Source organism: Anopheles nili, chromosome 3, assembly GCF_943737925.1.
Source record: "Anopheles nili chromosome 3, idAnoNiliSN_F5_01, whole genome shotgun sequence".
In the NCBI taxonomy this organism is placed as follows: Eukaryota; Metazoa; Arthropoda; class Insecta; order Diptera; family Culicidae; genus Anopheles; species Anopheles nili.
This window is the reverse complement of record NC_071292.1, coordinates 47,111,774-47,133,093: the sequence shown is the minus strand read 5'-3', so window position 1 is coordinate 47,133,093 and position 21,320 is coordinate 47,111,774. Positions and strand designations below refer to the sequence as shown.

General features: G+C 45.4%; 1 protein-coding gene across 6 annotated transcripts; it reads right to left on the bottom strand.

Annotated features, from left to right (window-relative positions):
• Nucleotides 1–1,658: 1,658 nt before the first annotated feature.
• On the bottom strand, nt 1,659–19,919 carry LOC128726840 (ras-like GTP-binding protein Rho1). Of its 6 annotated transcripts, none has more exons than XM_053820675.1 (6): nt 19,692–19,919; nt 18,882–19,075; nt 14,435–14,595; nt 5,335–5,484; nt 4,293–4,373; nt 1,659–4,128 (listed from the first exon to the last, which is right to left on the bottom strand). In XM_053820675.1, the coding sequence occupies exons 3-6, from the start codon at nt 14,588–14,590 to the stop codon at nt 3,937–3,939; spliced, it is 579 nt and encodes a 192-aa protein (XP_053676650.1). In that variant the 5' UTR covers nt 14,591–14,595; nt 18,882–19,075; nt 19,692–19,919; the 3' UTR covers nt 1,659–3,936. The 6 variants fall into 6 exon arrangements, with proteins under 6 accessions (XP_053676650.1, XP_053676651.1, XP_053676653.1 ...); XM_053820676.1 differs by having other exon boundaries at nt 18,882–19,072; nt 19,692–19,713; XM_053820678.1 differs by lacking the exons at nt 18,882–19,075; nt 19,692–19,919 and adding exons at nt 15,512–15,661; nt 15,775–15,832.
• Nucleotides 19,920–21,320: the final 1,401 nt, after the last annotated feature.

Below are 21,320 nucleotides of genomic sequence, written 5' to 3'. Positions count from 1 at the left end.
CCGTGTCGGTTTACGGTTTCCCTACCTTTTTTCATTTGCTTTTGTTTGTTTGTTCAGCTACGATGCCGTTACCCATCAAAACCCCATCCAGTGGGATTGTGCTCTCTTTTTTATCTTTTCTAAGACCGTGGACCATACACATATGCTGTTCGACAGCAGGATGAAGGCATCGAGAAAAGGGCCTCTTACAAAAAATGAAGCGGTTACACCGACGATCGTGCTCGGAAAAACGTTCCCCAATCACGCAGCACGGACAAATAGATTCATTTTTTTTCGGGTTTCGGGGAAGGAGAGGAAAGATGATCTTCGGCGAAAAATCTACACAAGATGGACACAACACGACACAACAACAGCGAGTGGTCGTACAGTGATGGCTTGTTTTTTCTTCCCCTTCATCTTCTTTTACACGATACACAGCGAACCGGAATTACTACTTAAATATTCTAAAATACCCGATTTTGTTTTTAGTATAGTAGAGTAGCCTTTTCTCGCGCACGCAAGAGTTCCAACGTGAACTTGTGGCGCGTGTTCCCCAATGCCATTTCTAAATTGTGTTGTGTTCTATAGCCTACCAGTTCACTCTCATACGACATACGACGACGATGGTTTTACCACCATATGGCTGGCCTAATGGAAACCCCCGAAGCAGCTTAAACCAATATGTTATGTTGGGGTACGTGGGTTTTTTTTTCAGGACTCGTTTCATCCCATCCCCACATACACGCACCGTCGCGTGCGTGTTGTGAGCAAATCGTCCGTCCCTCGCAGAATGCGTCCATATATATATATACTACTCGTGTGCATAAAAATTCCGAAAAAGGAAACACACTTACAAGCCGCATAACCACGCACAAAATTGTATGACAAAAATCTAAATTCCACCCCCAAACGCACCATCCATCCATCTGAGAAGGCGGAGCAAGCAGCACAGAGCGGCGGCACAATCTCTCGTCCGCTTATTAAGCGATTTTTGGAAGGAAAAATCGTACACCTTCGAACGCATTCTGCGCGTATGCATATAGGGTGTTGTTGTAGCTTTTCCCCGTGGCTAATGTTTCTTGTTCTGCCATTTTCAAGCACGCCACACATCAGTTTCGTTCGCCAGCTGCAGTAGTTACAAGGCTCATCACTTCTAAAACGAGACGAACAGATCGAATCTAACGTTAGCAAACCACACTTGGCGGGATGTTGTCGGATTCTCGAGCAGTCAACCGTACGTACCTGTTCACCATTTCCTTGTCGGCATGGCTCCACCAGCGAGATATATAGTATGACACCAGGCATGTAACGGAACCTCCAACAAATCAACCCAATGCCGTCGCAGGATGTGCGTTTTGCTTTCTGCTCACACCACACACATGCACTCTCACACACACATACATCCGACTCACTTCCAGGCTAGTTACAATAGTTGCAAATTCTCAGACATCTCTTGGCCACCTGTCTGCCCGAAGGATTCAGCTTACTCGATGATCTGTCCGTACTCCTGACCGGTACCGCGCACAAGGACGCACGGAAGGACACCAAATTGTTACGATTTTTCTCTCCCCAAACCAACAAGGTGGTCTCTCTCTCTCTTTCTTTTGTTGCACATGCCCCCCGCCGCCCCCCAACGCATCCACCACCACCACACGAAGACAATCGGATTAATGTTGATTTTTGTGTGTGTATTGTTGTGTTTTGTTGTTTCCATTTATCATTGGTTAGAATTTATTCTTCTGCTTTCATTTTAAAATTCTGACTCATCTTCCTCGCTAATCTTTGTTACCCTATTACTATCCTAAATCCGCTCCTCCATCTCCGTTCTTTCTGCATCGACGTTCTTAAATGTTTAGGTTCACGCACTCGTTTTGCCATTGGCCCGTTGGCTCATATGGTGCCGTAGGGGCCGATTCGCACGCATTCACGGTGTTTTTGCTCCTTGCCATTGCTGCATTACCGACAAAATATATATATATGTGGTAGTATGTGTGTGTGTGTCGTCTGCTGATACCGAGCGGATGCTTCTTTCGCGAATTACAATACCAGGTTTTGTTTTCTTTAAGTTTGTAATTTTTAAAATCCGATTCCTCCTACCCGTCGTCTCAACCGCAACACGTACGTGTGTCGTGTGAAAGTGAGAAAGTCAGTGAGGATTGATTGTTTAGGTATCAGACCTATAGAAAAAAAAACTCGTCTGGATCATTCTGTGATTGTGTCCTGCTCGTCCAACAAGGATACCAAGACGCTAGACACTGTCGCAGTAGCGCTCTGTGATTTGCGTACCCGCTCCTCTTGTTTCCATATGCTCATTCTTCTCTAACACCTGTTTACCGTGTATCGTTCGTTCTTGCTTCTCGATTATAATCTCGATTTCAGTGTGAATGAGTATGTGTTTGTGTGGGTGTACGAGTGTATGTATGAAGGTGGAATCTATTGGCCTGGGATGTTTTGGTAGTGGGAACGAACATACCCTTGGACGCCAGGATATAATAATAGTGTGTTATGCTGCTCCGCTTTTCTCTCTCTCTCTCTCTGCGCAATCCTTGCCTCAATTCAATACAAACGCGCCTTGGCCTCAATAATAATGATCGCTCTTTTTCTTCATTCAATTTTTTGTTTGTTTTATCTTATTTTTGCTGCATTTTTCTTGCATACACAACATTTACTTAATCGCTTACCAAATAGTTAATAATAAAAAACACATCTAATAGATGCCATGCTATGTATGTAATATATGTATGTTTTTTTTCTTGTTGTTGTGTGATAGTAAAAAAAAAAGAAAAAATGGACCAAATATGAGAAACATAAACACTAGAATCCTTCTTTTCGCAACATTCATATACGCTGCTCGCAAGTGGTGTGTTGCTGTATCAAGAACCCCAACCAACCTGAGCTCTGGAGCGTTTATAGCACATTTATAAAAAAAACACACACACACCCACAAACACAGTTCAGTCGTGCCGCGATCGTTGGACAATCTGGTTAGACCCACCATAAATTTATGCTATTCGACTCGTGGCCCTTCTAAGTGATCTGATGATCAGCACAGTCCTCTACGCGCGTGTGTGTGTGTGTGTGGGAGAAACGGAACGCGTGTGAGTGCCCCACAGGTTCATAGCATTTTTGCTTGATCCCTCATCTCCCCTTGTCCTATGTGGCTTCGCAAAGAGACAAAACATACAAATGAACGAACCATATCATTTTTGCATTCGATTTCAAGCTACACTCGTGCCCTCCGGACCATAATATGCAACAATCATTACGTTGGTACACTTTAAAAAAAATCATAATTGGGCGGCCTAGCGATTCCTGATCTTTAAACTACACGCAGCGAAGAGAGGCAACCTTCCTCCACCACAGCGGATCGAATCTTGCTGGAGGTGGTTCGCACTCTCCATCGTCCTTACACACCCTCTTAAGGCTAGCCTTGGCTTCGGGACTCGGCTTTCCGCGATAATCCTGCGTTAGTTTACTGTTTCCTTTCCTTTTCTTTTCTTTTTTGATTTCTGTTTTTGGTCTAATGTATGAAAGATGGTCGAAAAGATTATTCTTTTTCATTCATAAAAAAAGGATTCTTTACTTTGATCTGAGAGACTGCTGCTGTTGCTCTTGCTTCGTGGCATTAATCTAACGATTTTCGTCGACGTCTTCACCTCCTCCCCCAACGATTAATGTTATAGCGTTTGGCCATCTATCTAACGTCGCCATCTACCCTTCTTCTTCCTCTTCAACTTCCGCCTCCTTACGCTCGCTTGCACTCCCAGCGAAAATGATTTTCGTCCCGTATTTCGCATTTTCATCCAACTCTGTCTCGCTTCACCTTTCTTGCGCTCTCCCTTTCGCTTCCTATGCATCTCCACCGCGCGGTTTTCTCTATTTTCGCATTTCCAGCCCGGTGTTATGATGGAGCTGCTCACAACACGGCAATAGAAGCACAATGCTGGCTTTGCTCTTTTAGAGCAGAACACATTTACTCTTCTTCTTCTTTTTCACCTGTAACGCTGCTCTCGTAGCGGTTTCAAACACTTCGCGGACGCCCTCCTTCGATTTGGCGGAACACTCCAAATAAGCAAATGCGTTTATTTTCTCAGCCATAGCGCGCCCTTCCTGTGGCTTGACTGGTTCTTGCTTCATTTTCGATAATTCCTGTAAAACGTGTGTTTATTGCGGGGAGGAAGGAAGCAGGAAAAAAGAAGAAGAAAAGAAGAAATGATAGTTAAATCAAGCATCCCAAAATCAGCTGCACTGGAATGCGTTTGCATTTTGTTGCTGATAACGCTTCGTTAATTCGATGGGACAAGCATACGAACCTTTATAGTGTGAGGGTCATTTCTGAGATCTTTCTTGTTACCGACTAATATGATTGGTACATTCGGACAGAAATGCTTCACCTGCAAGGGAATAGAAGTAAGTAGAGAGAAAAAACACCAAAGAATTCAATTAGAAAATATGATCAAGTTTGCCACATGCGTGTACTCTTCTGTGCGGTAAATTTGAATTTCCCCAGTGATAACATCAAATTTCATAGGAAAGAGCGTTTAGATAAATCCAGAAAACGGCTGTGCAAGTGTCTGAGCTCATGGAGACTTGAAAAGCTAATATTGGTAGATGACGCATACGACGATTCAATCCCGCCAACCGATTGTGTGGTGTGCAGAGATTGCATATGAGTCACGTCAAGCATGGCACGACGGAGCAATCGTTTACTGATAACAAACGCTACAAACAAGAAATTAGACAAACGAAACAACCAACTAGAGTTGACCAATTACATCATACGAGTTTGGAGGTCTAGCTAGATTATGGGTATTTCAGCATTGCTTCGTGTTTTCGCATTGCTTGTAGAAGACTTGTTGCCTGAAGACCTTTAAACTGATTAAATTCACTTCATTTGGAGAGAGAGATTATGACTTTGATCTATTCGAAGAGCCACACATTTAGGACAACAGCTATTACGGGAACTAATCTCCCGCTCAGACTAGTGGATTCGAATATCCCAAAGGGCTATGGAGGCTCCTGGAACCAAAGGACGTGATTTCCAGCTCATTTTCTACAGAAAATACAGCGACATTTCTACATTTTTGCAACCAACTTAAAGGAGCTTACAACAGCCTTGTAAACATGCATTGTTGCGCAGTATTGTTGAAAAATTTGCACCGGGCTTAGATTTAAACTCAATTTGCAAACAACCGATAACGAACCGATGTTATCGCCAAAAGCGGTTGTTTATCCCAAAACATACAAATGCCACCAGCCTGCTTTCGACAGTATCAACAACTCAACGGCACCAAACGATTGTTCGCAGACTTGCATTAGAGCATTCAATTCCCTCGGCTGGCTGGCTCGCTTTACCTCGGGGGTCCACTTTTCGGGTATGTTCTCCAGCGAGTCGGGCGAGTCGACAGAGAAACACATGAGGATAACATCGGTGTCTGGGTAGCTCAGCGGCCTCAGTCTGTCGTAGTCTTCTTGTCCAGCCGTATCCCATAGCGCCAGCTCCACCTGAAATGATGAAATGCAGCAAAAAGAAAAAAAGAAACACATTCCTGATTAGTACACTCAATACAGCGACATTATCATGATAGCAGGAGGAGCATAAGAACTTAACCAAACAAATTACAACAAACCCATCCGAGTGTCCTTGGCCATTGGCTCTTGAGGCAGCAGCTCACTCGGTTCGCAGTTCTTGAACCCTGCGCCAACAACACACCAAGCCACCCACCCCAATCGATTGTTTCCATTCAGATTCCCGTACCAATGCACTCGTGAAACCCCCCTTTATCCACTAGCTTCCCCCCCACGGGTCAGAGCACGCGCCCTTACACACCTTTCTCATCGCCCCCATTAAGCGGTGGTTCATTCATTAGCGGTTGTGCGAAAGCCACATAACTCTTCTACATCCATAGCCCTTTTTTTCTGCGCTTGCGTTTGCTTCTTGGCCCGGAAAGCTCCGATAAAATGAAACCATCATCGCATTCCGAAGCCCCAGACCCCAGAGTTGGTCACGATTGAAGGACTTTGGAGGGCTCCCCCCTTTCTCGGATGTAACCTGAGCAACCTGAGCTGAGTATATTGGGAAGCAGTTGGAATCGAAAGCACAAACGGGGAAAAGATTGTATTTGACACCGGTACCTCCCGCCCTAGAGAGGTGTGTGACCAGGAATTCGATGACGACCCCCTTCGTTTTCCGTCCAACGCGATACGGGGAGGAAAAAAAATCAAAATACCAAAGTCAACCTAACCTCACACGCGAGTCACACTTTCTCCTTCCGCCGGGAGGGCCGTTGGCTATGGGGAAAAAAGGACATTCAATATCCTTCCTGCTTTCACAGGCACAGGCGGTGTTAAGTAAATTGTCTCTTAACACTCCGTTAACGCCACCCGCCACCCCACCCACCCACCCACCACACGAGGGGAAAGCCTTTCCAACCTTTTTCCCATGATTGCTTTTTCTCTTCGCCATTCTCGCGCGCGGTGGAAAATTAGCGCACTATCTTTAGGAGCGTGTGCGTGTGTTTTATTTGGCCTGGTTCTGGGTCTCGCTTCCCCCCCCCCCCCCCCCCACCAGAACACCACATCCGGTGTTCCTCTCCGATTGGGGTTTAATTCCACAAAATAACTTCCCGTGGGGACGTGATTCTTTGCGTGGCCAACCGTCGGTGACTCGGACCAAGCCCGTGAAATGTGTGCCTTTATGGGTTTTTATCCGTCTCTCTCTCTCTCTCTCTCTCTCTCTCTCTCTCTCTCTCTCTCTCTCTCTCTCTCTCTCTCTCTCTCTCTCTCCGCCTCTCCCCCCCCCCTCAACCATCTTCACAATGGTTACGGGAGGAGATGGGGATTCACCTTCCGCCCTCATTCGCCATCATTCGACGCGATATCTCTCCACCTCGAAGGGTTGGGGTTGGCCAATATGCCGGGGGATCCGAGGTCAGACGGACAGATAGAGAGGCGCACGTGAGAGTGTGAGAGAGAGAGAGAGACGACTGGGTGGGAGCAAGTGATGGCGCACGAAGCGAAGAAGCACTCCAGCAGCAGCGCCGGGTGCGTGTGTGTGTGTGTGTCGAGAAGGAAGGTTTATCGGTGAGTTTTCTCTTATCAGCGAATCGTGCACACACACACACACACACACACACACACACACACGGTCAACGAAACCGCGACTTTGCTCTTGCTGCAGTGATATAAATTCTTCACACCTTCTCTCTCACCGACGACGAGACCCGCCGGTGTGGAGGTCACGCGTGGGGGTGGTGTGCCATCCCCTGGATCTACTCCCACTCCCCCAACCCCCCTTTCCTTCTATTCCACGGGTCACCCATCTAAGCGTGTGTATGGGTGAAGGCACGCGCGCGCACAACCGTGGAAACACAGCATTTTTTTTCATTCATTTCGTATCATTCGACCACCACCGCCGGCGGCTTCTCGATGTCTTATCTTTCACCCCCTTTAATGAAAAGTTGAGGGCAGGGGGCTGTGGGGAAAAGAGCACTCCCAGCTAAGGGCATCGGACGGATTGTGGTGGCAAAAGCAAATGTAACTGCAGCAGCTTTGAACTGACTGTCGCACTATAATATAATGCTGCCGCTGCTGATGAAGGCTCACTTCACGCGAACCATTTTCTCTGTGGTGTTTTTCACCAGCCACCAGAGTTTACAAAACTGACGAGCCAAAGATCCCTGCCTCTCACCGGCCGGGTGTGTGTTTCTTCTTCGTCGTATTAGACACATCTCGCCCTTGTTCCCCTTTTTTTTATTCGATGTCTTCTCTATCACACGACGACCTACCAGTGTGTGACTGTGCGAGAAAAGCCCGACGAACTTTCCCTTCAACTGCGAAAGGGCCGGTAATGGAAAGGAGTGAGGGGATGAGTTTGGGGTGTGTAGTTTTGTGATGGTAGTGGTCGTCGTCATCATCGTCGTCATCGTCATCATCCTCTCCCAAGCAGCAGCAGTAAAGCGACCAAAGCGAACAGAGATAAAACTTCTTTTCTTGCTCGAGCCAATGAGTAATTGCGGAATTGTTTCCGCCTGATGTGTGAGGGCTCTGTTAGCCATCGGCCGCCCGCGGTCTGGCGTAACATTGGGGCTGGCTGGTCACACAAAATAAAGGGGAAAATTGTCAACGAGGAAGTCGTCCACAAGCGATGGCAACGGAGAAGACACGGTGTGGTGGACTGGAAATTAATTTCACACAAAAGCAGCCGTTGAGGCAACTATTTTTGTGCCACCTTTGAATCTGCCAACAAGATGCAAAACCGTGTGCACAAAAGGGCTGGTTAAGAATTTGCTACAAATATTAAGAGAATGCGTTTTTTTCTTAATCATAAACCATTCATTAATATAAATTTGTAGGATTTTTACATACATTTTATATTTCAGATTGGAAGAAGCCTTTGCTGATCTGTTTTTATTACAAACCACATCAATTCAACCAGCATCGATCATCGATTATGATTGAGTTAAAAAATCAAAACTTTAATCCATAAATAGCTATCCAAGCGAAACTGGCAACATGACTCATGATTAGATATGAAAATGATGCACCAATAGTTGCAATATTAAAAACAACATGCAACATATGCATGCATCTAAAACAACGCGAAAAGCTTCTCTGCTTCCCAGTTCTCGAATCCTTCCCATCAGTGGCATGTAATGTAAAAAAACAACCTGTGGCTCAAATTTAATCGATGATTCCAACACCAGAAGAAGGACATGTGTCCCACGCACCGTATGATCCTTTTTTTCTCACGTCATCCTTTCCCATCAGGTGTGTGTTTCGTCGTATTGTGGTCGCGCGTAACACCGTACCAGAAAAGAAGGAAAAACCCAAGGGGATTTATTCGTTTCATCACCCACCCCCTGTACCCTTCCCAGCATATGTGTTTGTGTGTGAGTGCGTGTAGACCTTCTCCCTCGCGGCACACCAACACACGCGTTCGTCGGGGTCAATTCTCATCTCGCGACCGTAAACTGACATCATCAGCATCAGCAGCATCAGCATCATCATCATCATCATAACATCATCAAGGAGAAGCCAGACACCCACCAACAAGCACTACCATCGATCGATGTTTTTAAGCGCGTTCACATTTCGCGCACTTGACGGCTTGGTGGCTTTGAATTTTAATACACATGCTCGATGATGGTCAAGAAAAAAGGACCTCCAAATTCAATACCACGAAGAAGAAAAAAAAATAAACCCATGGACACGAAGAATGTGTGTCGTTTTTTGAATAATCTATTCAGTTTCAACCCAGATCGAGGCTTCCACATCTGCTGGGGATAGGTGTCTCTATTCGTTAGAATAAAGCTTGATCGATTTTAGGACGCTTTTGGACGCTTCGTCAACAAACCAAAATACAAAATAAAAGAAGATGTATCCTTTAAGATGGGGGGCAAAATTTTACAACCCACTTCGAAGGGTCGAGAAACTGGTTTGAAAGAGGGCTCCTCTTGGAAGGAATAAAACGAAGCAGAAGGGACTGAAATTTCAAGAAAACGATGCCCAAACGATGATTATGAGAGCACTAAAAATAGTCCACGTGGTTTTTCCCTGTGAAGCACAAGACACATCCTAGCCTGCTGCTAGGGGTCAACGTGTGCAGATCTCTCGCTTTCTCTCTCTCTCTCTCTCTCTCTAGACACCCTTTACCAAACCAACCCGATTGATTGATTCCATGCTGTATGTATGCTTGCGAGCAATAATAAAAAAAATCTCCTCCATCAATTCCTCCCTCATGTTTTCGTGTCCAGTTAAGAGATTATGCTCACTAATGAGAGTGTGGATCAATTTTCCGCTGGCGAAACGGGGAGTTTTCTTTTTGCAAAATAAAAACCAAAAACTCCAGTACGGGTTGCTCCCGTTGGGCTGCTCTATTCCAATTGTGAAAATTAATGATCATTATCGAACAGGTAAGAGAGGGGAGAAAGAGAGAGAGAGAAAAAAAACGGCAACAAAAAAGAACAGAGCGAAATGATTATCGAACGGGAAGCGCAATCGTTTCCGCGAGCCATTACCTAATGCGGTAGGAATTTCAATTTTTCCACAGCCCGATGGAGGAATCCTCGATTCGATTCCTGTTCACACCGGTTTTTTAATTCTACCCCCATCGGACCCAGAGGGACTCGTCGGCTGGCTGGATGCCCTTTTTTTATCGCTTCATAACGCGCTCGGTAAATGAGTCACAAGTGCTGAGATTTTTTTTAATTCGCCGTTGTTGCTTCGAGCTTCAACACAAATTAATCACCTGCGAGCTGTTGAGATCGCGCAAATTGAGGCAGAAATAAATGCACCACAATCCAATCCATGAACTGGGACATACACGTTCAAATATCCTGCTCAGAGAGAAGGAGGAGATGAATTCAGCAGACTGAAAACCACTTCTCCACATACGAAGGGCCATCGAGCAGGCCAGACTAGAGAAGGCTTTTGGCATGCATTTATTTGCTGCTGGCCGTTTGGTTTAAATTTTTCATGCCACGTTCCGTTTCTCCCTCTCGTCTTGCTCGTAAAGAGAGAACTTAAAATGGGGTTTAGGTGGAGCACATTTACGCCCCACCGGTGGAGGGAAGCTATAAAGGATTTGAAAAACATGATTTTGATTGACACTTGACACAAACCAGCACCGGGGCGATGGTGTTTGCCAGACTGAGGAACGAACTGCTGAAGGAGCCAGCGAAAGAGGCGATGTTTTCGAGAGCAAAAATGTGTGCCTGCCCCGTCGCTGGAAAAAGGCGGTGAGTGATCGTACAAGCACGCGAAAATGGAAGCATTTAAATAAGAACCCCCCTTTTTTCGCGCCTGTTCTCCCCTCCTTCGAACCGGGAATGCATTCTCACAGGAGAGCATATAAATATCCCCACACCGGGGGCTGACTATTCGTGAACCAACACCGCGATTTGGTGGTTTTAGATTCTCTTTTTGACACTGTCGTTTGCAGCAACAACAAAAAAACCCGTCATAAACGCCACGGGAATTTGATCGATGTGTGGTCGATTGCGGTGTGTTTGGAAAAGGACCAGCACTCGCTCTGGAGGATCACAGCCAATTGGTGCGGTGCAGTAAATATATAATATGCGAAATGGAGACTGGGGAATTTCTTACAGTGACAGGATAGATTGCAACAGGTCGAAAGGCATTCTCATGAAAGCGAATGACCGCAAAAACACATCTTGGAATGGGTTTTGAATTTTTAAATAATCAATCCCGTTGGATTCATTCGTTAGTGATCTTCAGACGTTTAGCGATCAAGACTCCGTTTGTTTATTGTAACTATAGATTTCGCAGGCCTCACGCGTCAAATAGTTTATTCCCTGGACGTGTACCAAAACACACACACACACAACACGCCACATTCCATCGCGGACGATTTCCATACATTCCGCAATGTGAAGCACCATCGGAATGCCCACGAGAGTTGAAACAAGAAAACGATGATGTTGATAATGCCTGATGATGGTTTTATAATGCACTGTTTGACGCAAATTCATCTTACAAAATTTTATTCTTAGCTCATTCTGGAATTTATTCAACAGATACGCTCGTCGGAAATTGAATTTCGCTCGGCAGGAAAACGAAACAATGCCCACCCAATGGGTGGGCATACAACATTTGTACAAAAAAAAATGGAGAAAGTACTCACAGCAGCAGCAGAGAGTGAGGGAATCGAACAGAAAGAGAGAGAGAGAGAGATAGAGAGAGAGAGAGAGAGAGAGAGAGAGCAAGAGATACAAAAGGAAATCTTCGCCCAAAACTACGATTGCCAACGTAATAATGGCATATGGTGGCGCTGGGGCCATACAAGGGGGAGAAAAGGGGCTGAAAACGGAACAAAACTGGATTAAAAGGAGGACAAATGTGACCGAAATCTGGCAGCGGAGAGAAATGATGAAATTGCGGTGCAGAAGACAAAGCGCGTAAATTAGCGACAACGATCGGAAGGAAGGGTGGCAAGAGGGGAGGGGTAAGGAGTGTGCGGGGGGGATGGTCGTCTTCATAAATTTGCGGAACGAATCCAGAAGAAGAGGGCGAAGGAAAAAAAAAAGAGGCAAAGCTCCACGGCAAAACATTCGCTATGAATTTATAAACGAAAATGATGCTTTTTTTTCTTTTTTTCCCCAAACCTTTGGGAGGGCTTTGTCTGCATATAGGCCCGGGGAAAAGTAAGGGTGAGAGAACACCAGCTTTTATTATTCTGGGATGGGCACCATATTTTTTTTCTTGTTGCAACAATCTCCTGTGGGCAAGAAAACTGAGGGAAAAAGCCAGCCGCGGCATTTCCAGATCCGCTCTGAACAAACAGCCAACGGTTATTTTTTTTGGAGCGAGATATTTTTAAATACGCTACAAATGTGCGAATATAAATACAATTGCATTCGATGATCGAATGGGTGAGCGATGCGGAAACAAACGAACACACACACACACACACACACCACATCAGTCGACTCCCTTGTCTAGGTGCACACACAACAAATTATAGTGCAACTTGTGGGGGAAAAAAAAAGATCACCCCAATTCGTACGAACGCAACTAAAGGCGCACCACTTGATGTATAAAATCTCTCGCGTTTTCGCGGGCATTCATTCATTGTCGATTGAATTTTTACCAGACTCTACAACATTCCTTCCTGAGGGCCGCCACGGTCGTAGATCCTCCCGGTGGGGCCTTTTTGGGAGGAGGTTGGGAGGGATTTTTTTAAAATGCATTCATTCCGTCATATTTCTGTTCCTCCCCAGTGAGTCGTGGTCGTCGCCTTCGTCTCGCCATTTTTTGCTTTCTGCAAGCACAAAGCGAGCGAACGGTGGGCTTCTTTTTCGCGATCACACACCCCTTTTTGCCACCGACGAAAACATGATCCCTCTTCTCGAAAAAGACGAAGTAGAAGAACTTCTTAAATTGTTGAAAGCGAAACAGATTGAGAGTGTGTGTGAAAGAGAGAGAGAGAGAGAGAGAGAGAGAGAGAGAGAGAGAGAGAGAGAAAGACAACCATATATAGAGGAATCGTGTTGTGGAGGCTTTGGGTTTTTAGTTTTGCAAAGCATATTCTATTCTCGGTTTTCTCGCCACCACACATCCCCCCCCCTCAAGAGTCTCACGGGGGGATGCAACAAAAACAACAGCAACAGCGACAGCAGCAAAAAAAAAGCTCCATAAAACTCTCACTCTCGAGCGAAAGAAACCACCCCCAGAGGTTTTTGGTTTGCCAACCACCGTCTGGAAGCTGGACGAGTGGAAGGAGAACACGGGGGGTGGCTTCCTTCGCCTTCCTTATGCCATTCAAAAACCCGCATATATATATATGTTCCGCCTCTCAGTCCAGACTGACTGTTGGCCAGAAAGACCATAATATCGTCCTGTATGTGCCCCGCAAGCAAGCACAAACAAACACACACACACGCCGCCGTTCTTTCTCGGTTTAGATGAGTGATTTCAATGGTCTCTCGCGAAACAGCCCCCTCCTATTCCCTTTCCGTTTCGCGTGTCACATCGTTAAGGGTCAAGTTAGCGTCACAGCAGCGTTTGCTTGAGAGCAAAGTAAGTGAACGAAACCCAACAAAAAAAAGCGAATGAAAGAAAGATAAAACAATTTGCAGATCAAACCCAACCCTTTGCGTTCGCGCAGTGGTGGTAGGGCTGGTGAAGGTGGACCCACCAACGCTAAGCTCGAGGGTGGTGTTGTTTATACGAAGGAAACCCCTTACCCCTGCGGATTCTCCACTCACGGTGGCATTCGTCACCAAGTTTTATACGCTGAGCCTGACGGCGCGGAAAAGACGAATGTTAGAATGTGTGTTGTTTCCCTTCTTTCTTTGCGCTTTTCCTTCCCCACAGAAGGTGTCACACGGCGTGTCGTTGTTTCGGTTCTTTGGCTTCTTAATTTGCACATTTTGCGTTTGTGCGAGAGGGGGGCAAATCGGCCAGAAGGCGCACATATTTCGGCGACGTGCGGAGGGTTTAGTTTTCATGCGGGAAAATCCTGAGTGTGTGAGAAGCAAATCCCTTATGGGTATCATTTTTTTTTTGTTAAATCATCAACAAGATATTATGCTCGATCGTATTTCCAATGAACGTTACATAAACAAAATGGTTGTTGAATTATGATACGCTTTGGGAATACTTTGCAAACAAAATCTACTAGATGCCGTAGAGGCAAATGTTTTGCGTTTCATTTTGCGCTACTTATCGATCTGCCTGATCATGATTAAAGCTTGATCAGCAACATTTGACATCTTTCGAAAACGGTCAATTCAAATTTCCCTTCCACAAAACTTCAACGAAAACAACAACTGTCGTTAGCAAACGGTTTCCACCGGGCTTCATTAGGAATGCAGCTTTTTACGTCAACATTTGTCGATCTTCTCGTTGCCTTGCAGCCCCCGTCGAAACGTTCGTTAAAGAAGGGGGATAGCAAAAAAGCACCATTGAGAAACACGATTGAACGATGACTCACCTGTTTGCCGTCGACTTCGATGTCGGCCACGTAGTTCTCGAAAACGGTCGGCACGTACACCTCCGGGAACTGATCCTTGCTGAACACGATCAGCAGACAGGTTTTACCGCAGGCACCATCGCCGACGATTACCAGCTTTTTCCTGATAGCAGCCATTGGTTCTGTTTGGTTTGCGATTTTCACAGACAATTTTCCGGACCGGGAAGCACACAAATTCGCGCGCGCGCGAGCACGACATTCACGAGAGAGAGAGAGAGAGAGAGAGTGAGAGCCACGCAACGCACCAAAGCACCAAACCGGGACGCAAAAAAGGACGAAACCGAGGATCAACCCCGTGACAGCAGCAGCAGGATTGATCAATTTAGGCACCACCAGTCGACGATCCGCCACGCAACAGTTAGAATAATACCCGCGCACGGATCCGTCGCGAACATATTCCAATAAGAATCACGAGAGCGCGCGCGAGAGAGAGAGAGCCGACGAATACGGTGGCCACGAGCGGGAACGAGACGCCATCATAAGGGCGGGATGACGGGGTGGGGGTTTCGGGATTCGCGGAATCCGTGTAACCAAGCGTACGGTGGTGTGATGTGCCAGGCCGTGGCCGTCAGATTGCAACAGCGTTCCGAGCGCGAAATGGACATCGTTCATCGTTTCATTCCATAAGGTCCCAGCATTTTCACCAACAACAACCAACGTACACGGTGGTGGTGGTTTTTATTTGTTGAACGCGAGAACCGCACCACATCCGGTTCGATGTCCAGCGCGGTGCGCGATGGAGATCCGGGACCGACCGGGTTTGTTGGTCAAGGGTAGGACACGAGTGGCGCGAGCAAGGAAAAAAAACGGCGATCCGTGATGATTTATTTTCGGCACACATCGATGAGAGAGCGCACGGCAGCAGCAACAGCACACGGGCGACGGATGAGCACAAAAATTTCCATGGTGAACCACCGATGATGATGATATGAAAAAGGAAGAAAGAAAAATGTTCACAAACGCATTAGCAAAGGAGTGGACGGGTGCAGACAGATTGCGCGGCGGGGCTCGCTGTTGCTTCTGGGAAAACTTCACTACTTTTACGATACGCCGTCGAAGTGTCGGGTACGAGTACGGAAAATTACTTTTCCCTGCCCAGATGCTTATTTTCTCTCTCTTTTTCTTGGCACTCTGCACACCGACGGAGAGATAACGCCGCGGTAACGCCCCGTGACGACGCGAGAACGACTACACGGGGGTATATGTGATGCAGCAAGAAATAATAAGCAAAATTCCGAACGCTGTGCCGTGTGGCACAGCTCCCTCGATCGCAAACGGTTTGCAAAACCGATTCTACACACCCTAGAGCTCGTTTCGGACCGGTTCGAACAACGTTGACTCACTTTTTGCACCCTTTAGCTTCGCTGCTAGGAACTGGTCACTTTTTCACGTAAGCACAAGACGAAAACGGGACGAAAACTGGACAAAAAGTGTAACGCTCAGCGGTAACGCCAGATAACGGCGAATTTCACGCACACAGCCAGCGTCTCACTCGTAAACGGAGTGGGACGGTTTATGTCAAAGCGAGTGAGAGCGCATCAACTGTCAGTTGAAGTGCTCCGAGTAGGGATGGGTCGCTTCCGGAGCATATGGAGAGAACTGCTCCAGCCTAGACCGGTAACGGACACGCAGCAGTAGTTACTCAAGGCATTTCCTATATCATTAAACAAAACTGTATGAACACTTCGTATAGAATCGATAGCAGCTACAGATTTTATACACATGTTTGGTTTTTGTTTCGAGTAACCAATCCTACTGTGTTATGTATATTTATGGATCTGCCATACCATCCCTAGTTCCTCGCGGTGTCACTCGAAGAACGTTTGGAGCCGTTCAATAAATAAAATGACTTAACGAAAACCACACAGTCAAAAAATCTAAAAACTATGAGGAATTTTCCAAAATTATCGCTATACTTAAATTTTTAAAATCCAAGGGGACTAAGAAAACTAACAATCTTTTCTCCTAAAAGATATTTCAAAAAATACAATCCTCAAAATGTTAGTTTTGCTAGTAAAGCACAAGAATCTATGACGGTTACGAAAAATTAAATTCTGAACATGTGAGACGCAAATGATAATTCAATTGTATAAATATTTCAAGCATTAGGACGACATATTATCCAACCGACGCACAACATATTGTAAGATTGGAACAGAAACCTATCGTTGAATGTATAGGTTTTGAAATAATGATTTTCTTAAAAAAATCCTATAATTTTTGCGTTTCGTATAGTCAAAATAAATTCTAGAAGCGATGCTTCATGTTTACAACCTTCAATACAACTAAAAATGTAATATGCGCTTATCTAACGCTGTAATGGAGAGTTAATAAAACCAACGTAAAATTTAAACGTGCCTATTTGGAATTGACGGTTTTTGTTTAACGGGTAGATCGTTAATAAAGATAAACATTGTTAATGAATACAAAGGGCAATTTTGCTACGATTTCACATTGAAATCCAAAGCAAAGGACTTGTGCTACGAATCGTTTCGCACATGATCCGTAACGATCATTTCAAAAACAAAAGAAAATCACAATACAAGCAGGCGATGCTGCAATGAAGAACGATATGCCTGAAGCAATAATATCTCAATCAAAACATCATATCAGATCGAATGTACGGGCTTTTAAAAACCGGTAATAGGTCAAAAAGCTGTTACTGCCTTTGAAAAGCCCAATTTCGGTGGCGATAAAATGTCCGTCCCTCCCTAATCGCAACACGACCGATTTTGTTCCTCTCCAAGTCAGCACAACGCTCGGAACACGAAATAGGAATCGTCCTGATAATCAACACAACACAGCAAATTCCCGCATGAAGCGGAATTAAACCGGCTACTAGCTATCAATCACAGGGTCGTCGAAAAGATGACGTATCGCTCGTTAACAAAACCCCCAAGACGATGGTGAACTTACGCATGCAATGCACGCAAAGGACACGAAACAATCTCACGAAAAGCAGCCGCTGGAGGGCGAGCATTTCGTTATCATCCGCTACAAATTGGAGCATTTAGCCTCGTAACCGATGCCGGTTGCTGTGATGCACCCGACGAGAAGGTACTTCAGGCACGTGTGCCCGCTGCTGTTGACGTCGACAAGCATGCAAATTATCTACAACCTATCCTCTCAGGTCTTTATAAGTGCATCTACGCGAGATGAACGATCTTTCGAACGATCAGATTAAGTGAGATCGATAGGCGAGAGTACTACTAAGCACACCGTTTAAGATACCCGATAGATGCGAGCTATTTTACAGTAACGATGATAAAGCACAACGCAAAAGAGCTAAAATTCAAAAGGATCCGGGAAGCGGAACCGAAGATAGCACACAGGATGCAAGACAGGAGCTCAGGACGACTACCGCTTCGGTGATAAAGGGCTGTGTGTGTCTGTGTGTGCATGCATTTGGAAGTAATTGGCAAAAAATTATCACCATTAATTGGGAAGCTGTCTTCGGCGTGGGGGGAGAGTTAAAGAAGAAGCCACGCACTCTTGCCAAGCGGAACCGCGAGAACCCATTCCCGAAAGTAATTGGAGCGAGTTTGATCCAGTTCCGTCTGGTTAAGCGTCGTCATCGTGCATCCAAGAGTGGAAACTAGCGGGATAAGAGAAAAGGAAGGGCGACTGTCGGACGGGAACGGGGGGGGGGGGGGGTGGGGTGGGGGCATCACCACCCTTTGTAGGGCCCAAATCCCATCGGGAGTGGGTGTTTTGCCTAGGCGGCTGCTATGGAAACGTTTCGAAGGCGGTGCTGGGCGCACACACATACACAACGCGACAGGGTACGCCGCCAGATACGGGGTCGTAAACGTACGGATCAGGTGTTTAAGTGCGGGAGGCCGGGGTTGGGGGTGGTCGACTCCTTGGCACACCCTGCGCAGCCCGGTTCGCGTCTCAGGAAAGACATCACGGGGGAGATGTGGGTGGAATGCATTTCAAAAAATATGCAAAACTATAATCGATGCGTAAGAAAAGGGCCGAAAGGGGGGGGAGGGGGAAACACACACACACACAAACGATAGTGAAGCTTTCTACACACGAAACTAAACAAGCGAGAGCGTGACATAGCATGTTTCTAAAGCCAGAGAGAGCACAAACACCGAAAGGGTAAAGGAAGGCGACCTAACATCGCCCTCAGGCATAGCGCATAAATGCATGCAGCAGCAGCAGTAGCAGGAGGAGGAGGAAGGTGGGATGTGGGAGGTCTCACTACAAGGGACGGGAAGACGGAAGTGATTAGGGGGAGGGGGGTTGGGAAAAGGCGTGCGCTAAAACAAAATGCAAACATAGTAGATTACGGATGAAAACAAATAATACCTGAATTAGTTGGAGAAGAGACGCATGAAAGACACCACATTACTTATCTCCTTACACCACACATGAAACAAACACCGTACAGTGGATGTACCTTTTTTTCTCTTCTTCTTCTTCGTTACTTCTTGTACGCTTGCTCCGAGACGTCTTACTTAGTAGAGAAAAAAAACAACAACCAGGGAATACTTTTTCGCCCTTGTTGGTGCTGCCTCTGCCTGTGTGTTTCGGAGGAATGGCTCCGGGATCCGGCGGTCGAAGGGGAAGGGTGTGTTCAGCTTTTCCGCACTGCTGAAGCGAGAGGGCAAAGAGATGGAAAAGTAGGCTGTGGTGAGCGGGGCCTGTGATCGTAAACACACACAAAAAAAAACGGACGGTGGAAAACACTTTTTAATTCGACGGCAAAAACCAACATCCCCGCCTTCTTCGATCCGATGGTCCACCAGCTCTCTCGCTATGGTGGGAGCTATCAAATGCACTGAATAATAAGAAAAACTCGAAGAAATCACTTGTCTAATTGGGGACGGAAGGGGGGGCTGGGTAATCGTCGTCACTAAAAGGGCCACGGACACAAACCGTTTGTCTCTTTTGGTGATAAATTTGTTGATCTTTCCACGCTCTCTTGTTTTAAGACACAGTTTGATGCGGGTTTGAATATTCTGGCTCGTACTTTGCAGTACGGATGAAATATCAGCGAATTAATTGCGGAAAAAATACAGAACGTTCACTTTCAAGAGTGGCACTGACGGGCTCGATCGATTAGTTACATTCCACTTTCCGCTACGGTTTGGCACGGTCACTGCCCCGGAAGAAAAACGCCACACGAGGGAGAGAGAGATCGAGCCATCCCAGAAAATGGGCTGGGAAAGGAAAATCTCTGTACATTCAACTAATTGCGACGGATTACCTTTTACCACCTTCAACAAAGGCAACGACGACTGGGAAATTCTATGTTTGGCTTTCGCGCACATACACACACACACACATCACCTTTTCCTTCTTCGCGTACTTCTTCTTTTGCTCCCGTTTCTGGCAATGATCCGCCACGGGTATAGGTCGAAGATTGCGCACTGCTCAGGGCTTTTCTTCGCTAAAGCCACGACCCAGGGAGTCCCTTCAGTGGTCGATTCGATTCAGTGGTAAATTTTCGTATTTAAGTTCTTTCTTTTCTAATTTAAATGAAACTATGAGTTTGGTAAACAACCATATGTTGACATCCGTTTATTGCGTTTATAAAGCTGCCCTGTTTACTTCACGCATTTGTTGTTTGTCCGTTAAATGTCCGAGCATCGATCGAACGATGGGTTGATATTTTGAGAAGAAATTGAAAGAATTGTATATTCGTAAACTTCTCTGCAGAAGCACGTTCGATGTAGCTTTTGCGAAAATGGGTATTGGTTGGGTGCTACATGGATACGATATTTTCAAGTGGATGAAGAATACTTCGAATGGACACTTCGACATCGAAGATAGGAGTACAAGAAGTTATTGCAATCAATTATTTTATTTCATTATTGACAATAGGATAATAAGACTAAAAAAGGCTCATATTGATATACTGTATTTTTTCTCAGCCTCGTATCAATAATAAAACGTGTCCGTATAGCGGAACAGTCTGCATAATGGAAACGCAACGATTTCTTGATGCTCATTGCGCACTCAGTTTTTTACATGGCGCTCATTTTTGACTTGGTGGTTGATTAGACATTACACAAAAATACGTTAGTGCAACAGGCGTTTTTTAATTTTTTCTATTGCAGAAGCGTTTTGTTGAGTTATTAAAATATAATGAATAATGAAATATGGTGTTTGGAATTCATGTAAAAATTTTATAAGCGCAGTTGCTATTCACATAGAAGGAATCGCAACAATTTGTCGAGGAATTTCATTTCTTTTTTACATTTCATCTGTAATAATAAGCAGGTTTGTGCCTGAAATATGCTAATACATACAATTAAAGCATTGCATGGAATACGTTAAGGTATTTCTTCTTTTTATTTCTTTACAAAGTTATAGTAGATTGTACTATGTATAGAAGCAGCACAGTTAACTTCATGTGCGCACAGTCTTACATTTTAACATTATCGTTTATTTATTCATTATCAGGGTAAGTTTTTATTATATCTATAATTGCCTTCTTTATATCATCATGAAGGGCCGGATCCCGTTTTTCCAGTTCTTCGTTCGCATAATTGAAAAAGCCACTATTTCTTGATCGCTTCCGGATTTCGGCATACTCTTCCTTGAACAGTTGCATGACCGAAAGCATCTCTGTTTTAAAATGTGCCGATGAGTTAGTTTGTGCTTGGTGAGATAGACGCGACAGGGAAGCGGAGGTATGTTGCACTACTGGGGAGATGGGTTGGCGTAATGAGGATTTTGGTTCTTGTACTGGCGAAATGGTTATCTTCGTAGGTGACTCTTCGATGCTTTCTGCCGGTGAAGGATGTCGTTTGCGACGGGGCTGTAATTAAGCATTAACGAAAAATGAATGTTATACATCGACATGTGGCATTATGGTTAGTTTATGTTAACT